The sequence below is a fragment of the Sinocyclocheilus rhinocerous genome, unplaced genomic scaffold, assembly GCF_001515625.1.
Source record: "Sinocyclocheilus rhinocerous isolate Xijiao unplaced genomic scaffold, SAMN03320098_v1.1 scaffold102, whole genome shotgun sequence".
Lineage (NCBI taxonomy): Eukaryota > Metazoa > Chordata > Actinopteri > Cypriniformes > Cyprinidae > Sinocyclocheilus > Sinocyclocheilus rhinocerous.
Genome location: NW_015627239.1, coordinates 265,059 through 275,897, shown reverse-complemented (window position 1 = coordinate 275,897; position 10,839 = coordinate 265,059). Strand labels below are relative to the sequence as shown.

Sequence of the window (10,839 nt, the reverse complement as noted above, 5' to 3'; positions counted from 1 at the left end):
TATGTTGGTCAAACTTTTATTTGACAGAATTACAAATTGCTCTTTTTAAACATAGTCATAAAAGTGTCTCTTTTTAAGTACACTTAAGTGGTCTTTTATTTCATTAATATTGTATTATCTGCAAGTACAGTTTTTTTTCAAATATACTTTTAAGATTTGAAGCACACTAGTGTGTATTTGATACAATTAAGCACACTTCTTTTTCATACAGATTGCAGTATGGTTTATGGGCTGTTGTGTTGAATATTACATTTTTAAATTCATACAAAGCAGAATATTATTTACTCTTCACCATAAAAGTGATTTGTTGCTTAATCTTAAAACAAACGTGGTTGAACTTTTTGTGGGTATCGTCTTAAATCATAAATTTACATTAATATATGAACAGACATTTTTGTGACTTGATGAAGAAAAAAAAAAGGATTGGCTGAATTTGGAGAATTATATACTTCTACTGTTTCTGCCATATTATTAGTAGATAAATTGTTCACCAGTATTCCTAAAAAAATGATGTTTCGTTTGAAAAATAAAGATGAATAAACACTTGGGAGCATTTTTTAATAAATTGTAGTTTTTCTTTGTAGAATTTCCAAATTTAGGTTATAAAAAAACGTTTGTTTCTAAAACATTGAAACATCCAGTTTTCTTGTCGCGATTCTAACGTTATTTAAAGGCTATAAAAACGTTCTACTAACCTTATTTTCACCCATAATATAACATTATTTGAATGTTTATTTTAATAAGAACATTAAAATGTTTCGTTGTCGTGTCATAGAATGTTAGAATGTTCTTTGAAGGTTACAAAAATGTTTCACAATGTCCGTCAAGTACAAATAACTTCATAAGGACGTTCTGAGACTGTTGATCTCAGAATGTTTTTTCCTCAGTGTTATGGGAATGCCATAAGAACATTCCATAAACATGACTTTAAGAACGTTTTGTCCTAACATTCATATAACTTTTAAAAAACGTTAGTGAAAGTTAGGTTAGTGCAGTAGCTACAGGGGAAAATGCCCAAAATGAACATTCACTCAAACCAAAGCAGTGAAATGATTTAAAATGTGCGTTTCCTAGGTGTGTTAATGATCAGGGCACGTGTCACGCATGGAATGCTGCATGTAACTGCAGGAAAATGTCATGTCTGAGTCATGTCAACAACACTAACCCTGACACTTGCCCTGCGTTAAGTGAGTGTAATGCGAGGCATGCTGGGCATGTGATCAGAGGTGAAAGTGTGATTGCATCGATGGACTGTCTGCATCTTATCACACTCTCATCATGTGAACCTCCTCCATTATCTGATACTGTAATACTTTCTATTGCATGTGTCATGTTCAACAATGTGAGCATATACAGTACGGGCTTATATTACTCAATAGAACGGGAACATGTAAAGGAATGGAACTCAACCCCACAGATTGATGCAATAATTTATTAGGGGTGAATTTACCCAGAGGGGACGTCTGTTAGACAAAAACTAGGGCATGGGATCTAAGTGACTGTAGGCCCCTATAATTGTCCCTTCCTTTTGTCTTCACTTTAGAGCCCTGTATGGTACTGTGTAGTTAACATATTTATACCATGGTATTTACAAGCTACTCTAAGGTGTTACTACCCTGTTGAAAAAACCAGCATATGCTGGTTATGTTTTGATGCTGGGATGCTGGTTTAAGCTGGTCCTTTGCTGGTTTATGCTGGTCCTTTGCTGGTTTATGCTGGTCCTTTGCTGGTTTATGCTGGTCCTTTGCTGGTTTATGCTGGTCCTTTGCTGGTTTATGCTGGTCCTTTGCTGGTTTATGCTGGTCCTTTGCTGGTTTATGCTGGTCCTTTGCTGGTTTATGCTGGTTTTGCTGGTTTATGCTGGTCCTTTTGCTGGTTTATGCTGGTCATGTGCTGGCAAAGGACCAGCATAAACCAGCAAAGGACCAGCTTAAACCAGCAAAGGACCAGCATAAACCAGCAAAGGACCAGCATAAACCAGCAAAGGACCAGCATAAACCAGCAAAGGACCAGCTTAAACCAGCAAAGGACCAGTTTAAACCAGCAAAGGACTAGCTTAAACCAACAAAGGACCAGTTTAAACCAGCAAAGGACCAGCATCCCAGCATCCCAGCGTCAAAACATATATGCTGTTGCATATGCTGGTTATAGTATATATTGTCCAAAAACATACTAACACCACAGTTTTTTTCATTGTTTGTTATAGTTGTCTTGTTTATGCTGTTGACTGCTCTACTCATGTCCAAAAACATGCTAATACCACAGTGTTTTTTTTTTTTTTTTTTTAAAGTTTGTCTTGTTTATGCTGATGACTGTTATGCTGTCTACTCATGTCCAAATGCTAACTGTGATATTAGCATGTTTTTGGACATGATATATTAGCATAAACAAGACAAATTTAACAAATATAATCAAACACTGTTGTATTAGCATGTTTTGGACATGAAAAAAACCCTGTGATTTTTGATTGTTAGAACTTGTTTATCTTTTCTAATAGCCTGTGTCATGTCCAAAACACGCTAAAACCACAGTTTTTGTTATATTTGTCTCGTTCATGCTGTCTGTTTTAACATGTCATATGAAAAAACATGCTAATGCCACAGTTTTTGATTATGTTTGTTATATTTGTCTTGTTTATGCTGACTGTTATAAAATCTTGTGTGTTCTTAGCTGCGGCGCTGTACTTTCATGGTAAACTCATCAAATCAGTTTATAGGGAGTGGAAACAGAATACTAACAGGTAAGTTTGCTTCTTTTCTTATAGAATTTATATAAGAATTATGTCTATTTGTACTGTATTTAATACAGTTGATGGAAAGCTTTGTCCGATTCGCAAACGAACCGGTTCCTTTTAATGAATCGGTTGAAATGAATCGCAAATTGCGCCCCTCAGAAACGAACTCGTTAGTTATCATTAGATCTTTTTCAGATTATGAATTTATTATAAATAAGCTTAATTATTGCTACTGGGTAACAATATAAACAAGCTGAATGACGCAAAGACTATATTTAGTGGCTGTGAATCCCGTATGTATTTTTTCTTGTATGAAAACAATCAACCACAATGAGATTAAAAAAAAACAATGTTTTTTATGACATAACGACAAACCTAATTACAACCTAACACTAAACCGACACCATTTCTACCTATTCTTAGCTCACGTTTGTGTAAGATGAAACAAATAATTGAATCAGCCGTCAAAGAGCCGTTCAAAAGAACCGAATCACCTAAACGACTCGGACTTCCGAGCATCATCTTCTGGACCAATAGGCGTCTCGACACACCCACAGACAGACACCAGTCTCTCGTAAAGAGCAGACGATCTCACTTTTATCACGAACCTCAGTATTTATTCTTCACATTCATCTGATTCATCTGAAGGATTCGGTTCTTCCGTTTTATTTTTATTAGATATTTAATTCTAAATAAATTAACGCAACGCTACCAAGGGCAGGCTACAGCGAATGTCGCTTGAAGATTATTTTAATATTTTTTAGTGTCGTGTTTTTTTTGCATGGCGATTCAAGATTCTGGATGCAAATTTCCATAGGAATTAATTTGCGTAAAATCCGCTGATCAGAACTGCACGCATCATACATCATCATCATCATCCTCATCATCATCCAGCGGAGGACATAAGCAGGTATCAGTCATTTCCCTGTAGGATTTGTTGATTTGTAATGCATGATGTTATGAATGTGTCTCGTGACTCTAAACGTGCTGAAGATTGTTTATTTCTCGTAAAGCAAGAAGGTCTCCTTGTTTTAGCTGATATCAGCAGTCATCTGTCGGTCAGGTGAGTTTCAGGCAGGTGTGCCAGATAACTGACATTACGTGTGCAAAGATATCCATCATATCTGATGGATATGATGACCTTTCTCATGGTACATCAGATACATGTGTTTGTGTTTTCTTTAGCATATCTCATTGTCTAATTGAGGTTTTCAAACTGGGGTTAAAATTTCGTTTTATTGATTGATTGATTGATTGCAAAATGTTTTTAGGGCTGTCAAAGTTAATGTGTGCTCTTAAAATATCATTGAAATAGATTTTAACATTTGCTTTTACGTTTACATTCACAGTTCACAAAATGTAATATTCATATTAATAATCAGTTTAGAAATCTTTTTTTTTTTTTCTAAATATTTTTCTTAAGTAAAAATCTTTGTTGAAAAAATACATTTAAGGAATTCTTAATCTCAAATTCATTTAAAAATGTAAATATTTTCCAGAGGATATTTTTCACCCTGGTTTATATTATATAATATTTCTAAAATATATATATATTTTTTTATTTGTATAATAAAAGCCTGTTATTTAACAACTATTTGATTTAATTGTCTTAATAATATTACATTTAATTATTTCCTCACACAGTATAAATGCATTTTCACTTATAAAAATATACAGCTGCCTTTATATTTATGAAGGGGGTCTCTCACAAGTATTTAGGGGTCTTATGTACTATTTGATATATGCAAAAATCTGCATTTAAAATATTGTAGACTATACAAACAAATACAGTGTGAAACATCAGCCTACCTGTTGAGGGTCTTATTGTAAAGATTTATATACTAATAAATATAATAATTCAATTATTTCAAAAGATTGGAGCCTGAAAATACTCCCCAATCTCTGTAAAATTATAAAAAAAAAAAAAATCCTTATCCAGTAATCCTGAATGATTGGAAAGGTCATGGAAAAGACATGGAAATCCATTGGTCAGGACTAAAGTGTGGGAACAGTATGTGGTCCTTAAACATGGTAATCGCTGGTGCAGTCATCTGAAAGCATCACTGTACCGTAGTATCAGCACAGTGCTGTTTGTTATGCTCAGTTTTTCCATTAAAGGAATAGTTCACCTTTATTTGCTGGTCCCCATTGACTTGCATAGTGTTTTTTTTTCCATACTATGAAAGTCAATGGGGACCAGCAACTGGAGGTGAAATATCCCTTTAATTGAGTACATCCCTAGTAATTGAAATGCTGCATAATTATTATTATTATTATTATTTTTGCCTCAGTTCCCCCGGCTGAAGGATGGAGCAGCTCAGTCAGTGGCTCTGGAAGCAGGAATACTGGCTTCCTCCGGGAATCAGCTGGGAGGATCTGGAGAAGATGGAGGGCTCTCGGCGTCCTCTCCCGCGGGATCTGCTCCTGGCTCTGCTTCTAACTCTGGGATTCATCATGCTTCGTTACGCTTTTGAGAGGTGACTGATGACTTTATCAAGTCCTGAGGGCTTTAAATTTAATTTAACCAGGTTTGACCTGAATTAATAGCAGAATATGAGTTAAATTAGAAAAAGTACCACAGTATCACTGCATTTTTTTGGACATTCTTTGAGCAGGGATGTGATCCCCCCCCCCCCTATATTTTTATGCATTTCCATATTTTCCATATTTTGATCCATTATTATAAAAAAATAAATAATAATAAATACAAATTTTTATATTTTAAAGTACAATATTATTATTCCAATACAAATATATTTTTTATTGATGTTTAATTTTTTCTAAAATATTTAAATAATTAAAATAATAAAAAATGATTATTTAATAAAAATGTTAATAATAAAATTATTATGTTCAATAATAATAATAAAACTAATAATAATAATGAATGTAAATTATTGTTACTATTAAATGCCACTTTTTATTTTACAGTACAATATTATTATAGCAAGAGTAATGTTTCTTTGATTCGTTCCATTTTAAAATAATAATACAATAAAAATATGATCTGAATAATAATAATAATAATAATAAATTCACTGTTGTTATTATTATTAATATTAATTTATTTTTACAGTACAAAATTACTATTGGAATAGCAATATATTTCTTTATTAATTTGTTTGATTTTTATATTTTAAATAATAAACAAAAATATTTTGAATAATAATAACAATAATTATAGTTAATATATTATTATTATTATTATTGTATTGTTAGATTTCCTTAGGTTTTGTCCTTGAATACCTGAATCTGTGATGATCTGAATCATCACACTATATATCAAAATACCCTGGTTTGCCATCTGACACCATTACTAAATAATAAAATAAAATAAAATAATTTGTTAGCAGGACAATTTGTGCAACATGCTTAAAAATGGCTCGAAATGTCACCTGTGGCTAGAACATGAAATAAACAGTTTTGCATATTTGGAGCTGTGGTGTGCCAACCTTTCTTTTTTCTTATTGTTTTTAATAGTTGAGCACCCTCATTTAGTTTTTTTTTTGCCCATCAGATGTGCATATTTAAAAAAAAAAAATTTGTGCCACATGCTTAAAACCATTTAAAAAAATGCAACACTAGCCAGTGCGTGGGACGTACTGCTAACAAATCTAACAAAGCTCTCATGCATGTGTGCTTGAATGTTTAGTATGCATACCTGAATCTGCTGTATCTCCGCTGTGGTGTAACTTCTTTGTGCGTGATGGCGCGACTAGCAGGTGTGTGTTTCTGTGTATTCACACACTTGTGTGAGTGTGTGTGAGTGTGAGTGTGAGTGTGTATGTGTGTGTGTGTGTGTGTATGTGTGAGTATGTGTGTGTTTGTGTGTGAGTGTGCAAGAGGGTGTGTGTATGTGTGTGTGTGTGTGTGTATGTGTGAGTATGTGTGTGTTTGTGTGTGAGTGTGCAAGAGGGTGTGTGTATGTGTGTGTGTGTGTGTGTATGTGTGAGTATGTGTGTGTTTGTGTGTGAGTGTGCAAGAGGGTGTGTGTATGTGTGTGTGTGTGTGTGTATGTGTGAGTATGTGTGTTTTTGTGTGTGAGTGTGCAAGAGTGTGTGTGTATGTGTGTGTGTGTGTGTGTGTGTGTGTCGGTTGCTACAGTAACTGATCTCTATAGCAACACAAAGAGCCTGTCATGTCAGCTGATGCTGCAACCCCTTTCACCCACGATTGATCCCGGATCATGTTTCCACGTCTAATAATAGTCCAACCAGTGCAAACATATTCATATACAATAAGAGTGTTTGTATAGGTAATATTACACATTAAACAACAATCATAATTGCATTTAAATGTACAAGCTCCTCCTGAGTGACCTGTGAGCAATGCATGCTCTTCTGATTTTCTGTGAATAAAGGTCTCATTTAGTAACAAAAAGACATTGATGAATCCTGAATCCTTTATGTCCTCTCTCTCTCTCTCTCTCTCTCATGCAGACGTGTGGCGTTTCCTCTCAGCAGAGTTTTAGGAGTGAAAGATCGAGTTTGTTTGAAAGTCACTCCTGTCCCAAATTTGGAGGTGTTTTACACTAAAAGCAGCAGACAGCCGACGCAGGTTAGTACACACACACACACACACACCTAGCAATCTAATGAGAACATACCGTAGACTTTGAGTATTATAAAGATGAAATGCAAATAAAATATTTTATTATTTTATTAAAATATATTGTTTTATAATATATTATATCATATTATATTATATTTATTTATTTATTTAAAATATATTATTATTATTAGTATATGCCATTTGTTGGCATCAGCCAATGAAAAACATTTTCGGCCCAGTGTTGTTATAGTTAACTGAAACTAAACTATTAAAAATCATTTTCAATTATTTAAATAAAGCTAAATATTAGATGAAAAACTTAATGAGAATTAGAAATTTGCCTTGGAAATGCACTGAAATAAGTTGAAGTTGAAGTGATACAAATAAATAAAAAAGCAATTACTAAACCTAAAACTGAAATAAAAATAAATTAAAGCTAAATTGAAATGTATAAAATAATAAAAATGACAAAAGCACATAACAAAATGACTAAAACGAACTAAAATTAAAATCAAACTGAAATAAAAATAAATAAAAGCTACAGTGAAATATATAAAAATAATAAAATTGACAAAAGCACATTAAATTATTAAAACTAACTAAAATTAAATGAAAACTGAATAAAAATAAATAAAAATATTAATAAATACTATAATATAAACGTATAATACTATAAACAACTATACTATGTATATATAATAATACTATAAAAGTGTATAAATAATGCTAAAATAAAACCCATCGTTTTGGCCCCATCTATTAGAATTTAAGAATCATTTTTCCCTTTGAACACATCCACAAATATCTGGGGCCAGATTTGTCCCTGAAGTAAACTCACACCTGCACCTGCACCCGTACAAACACACATTAAACACGTATGAATCTGCATACATTTATGCAAACATACACTGAGAGATCATTCTCCAACAGTTGTTGTTTTGCATCTTACTCTCCGGGAAAATGCCCATAATGCTTTGCAAATGAGTGTGTGGATGTCTAACCACATACGGGAAGAGAGCGAGTGCGGTTTTAACAGACATACTGGAAACCCAGAAGTCTGTAATTGTTCTGGATCGTTACTGCTCCCTGATTAATGAAGCTTGATTCAAAATGCAAAAAAAATGCATTGCAGGATGACACTGAATAAATGGTACAGGTGATCTAATTGAACTGGTTATTCAAGTCAAAAATATGATTTAATATGACTGAATCAGCCCAAATACATAAAAGTCAGTTTTTATAGGTGAGATCTAAAATCGACTTCATCTGAAATGAATTCAGTTCATATGAAGCCTATAAAGGCAGTAAGGAAAGGAAATATGCATGTATATTTCATACTGCAGGAGGAAGCCACACAACAGTGTGTTGTGAGGAACCTGATAGTGTTGACATTTCTTTCGGACGTGGAACCATTGTGTCCCTGCTGGCGTCTCTTTCTGGAGTTCATTTCATTATTTTAATGTCCTCGTTTTTCTTGGCAGATGAATTTCTGGTTATGATTTACATAATTTATATGGATGAGTTTGCTCCATCTAAATAGGCTTTACAGATAGTAATGAATCTTACTGGTATTCTCGTGTATCAAGATTTGGTTTATTTTGGTTCTCATACGCAATTCCATAATAATTCATAATAATTTTTACATAACTGAAAAAGGTGTAGGCTGAAGAAGAAGCTTATTTTACCTTTTTATTTTATTCATTAAATTCTATATTTATGGCCAATGGAAAAAATATTTTTTTTTGGCACAGTGTTGTTATTGTTAACTAAAACTATTAGTAATCGAAATAAAGCTAAATATTAGATGTAAAACATAATAAAATTAGAAATGTTGCCTTGGTAACGGAATGAAATAAGTATAAGTTGGAAATTAAAACTAATACTGAAATAAAAATACATTAAAGCTACATTGAAATATATAAAAAATTATAAAAATGACAAAAGCACATAACAAAATTACTAAAACTACCTAAAATTAAAATGAAAACTGAATAAACATAACAGAAAAAGGTTTAGGCTGAAGCTTATTTTTTAATGCAGCACTTTTACTATTACATTGAATCTTTACAAAAAATATAAAAACAAAACAGTTACCTAAGTCAAAAATAAGTAAAAAATAAGCTTTTTATGCGACTCACCTTTTACACCTTTTATAAATTAATACAATTGTTTCATATGTTTCATATACAAATTGTTCATTCATATATTTTTTTATATATAAATATTTGATGATTAAATTAATACTTTAATTAAATTATCAATAATAGTAATAATAATAAATCCAATATTTAAATTTAATTAATAATGTATTTATATTATTTTAAATTTATAGTAATTATTAATAAATAATTTAATTATTTTATATTTTTATTAACTACTTTAATGATATAATAATTATAATAATAATTAATAATTGAATTATATAATTTTTCAGTTGTGTATATATTTTTCGCTGTATTTTCAAATGTGTGTGTGTTTGTGTTTTTATGTGTCTTTGTAATGAGGATTATTTGGGAAAAGGATAGTTAAGAAACTAGTAAAAACGTGTAAAGTGGCAGTTTATTTTCTTAACATGGTCAGGCATGAGTGATTAATAGTCTGTGGTAATCACTATCACACATGCCGTTATTAGACCTATTGTATTTAACCTGGAATATTATTGCTCATTGTCAAATAATAACTCATGCTGTTGCATTATTCCATCTAGAGTGAGATCTCCAGCCTGGTTAACCAGTGCAACCTGACTCCTAGACAAGTTGAGACCTGGTTTCGTAACCGCAGAAACCAGGACAGACCCAGCAACAGTAAGAAGTTTTGCGAGGCCAGGTAAGTTCACCTCAGGTATTTGCTTTTGATAATATCACAATCATAGCTCCACAGATAACTGATCACACGGCGCTGCATCATATCTGCTGAATGAAATCCAATACTAACTGTGTGCTGCTGGTTCCAAAAATAGTGTCTGTTTTGCTGGAGCACATCACACTTTCACACAAAATATGTGCATTTTGTCGCATTTTTGCTTTCGACAAGCATTTGTGCAGTGAAGAAGTCTCGTATTCTCTCTTAATCAGCAGAAAAACACCACAAACACACGATTCCTGTCTGAATCTGAGCCAGATCACAACTATCTGTTCAATTCTCAGCCATTTTCACATATATGACATTATTTGATGCCTAATCCTGATTGCATGGTCAGAATTATGGCTAGTGACAGAAGAAAATGCAAACATGAGCCTGATGTTTTCTGCTGCATCTGTGGGCGTTTTACTGCATACAAACAGACAATTACAGATTTGTGGAAAATAAGCTTTATTTAGCCTACTTTGTAAAGTGCAAATTGCATCAAATGCATATTAAATGCAGATTGTAAGTTAAATGATGCATTTTTTGAAACTTTTGACATTTGACTGCTTTTTTTATTTTGATAAGTGCATTAAAGCTGATACATATCAGCTAACACTAACAGCATATATATATATATAATTTGAAAAACCTTCATTCTTATTTTGTTTAAAAAAAAAAAAATATATATATATATATATATATACACG

General features: G+C 32.3%; 1 protein-coding gene across 2 annotated transcripts in view; it reads left to right on the top strand.

Annotated features, from left to right (window-relative positions):
• The first annotated feature begins 3,331 nt into the window (after positions 1-3,331).
• Positions 3,332-10,839, top strand: part of LOC107724109 (ceramide synthase 2-like) — a 14,986-nt gene continuing 7,478 nt past the window's right edge. Inside the window, exons 1-4 of one of the 2 annotated variants that reach the window (XM_016532913.1) lie at positions 3,332-3,644; positions 5,026-5,211; positions 7,174-7,291; positions 9,993-10,111. In XM_016532913.1, the coding sequence (XP_016388399.1) occupies positions 5,042-5,211; positions 7,174-7,291; positions 9,993-10,111 (407 nt within the window). In that variant the 5' untranslated portion in view covers positions 3,332-3,644; positions 5,026-5,041. Of the gene's footprint in view, positions 3,798-5,025; positions 5,212-7,173; positions 7,292-9,992; positions 10,112-10,839 lie in introns of both variants that reach the window. The other variant, XM_016532904.1, reaches the window with a different exon arrangement.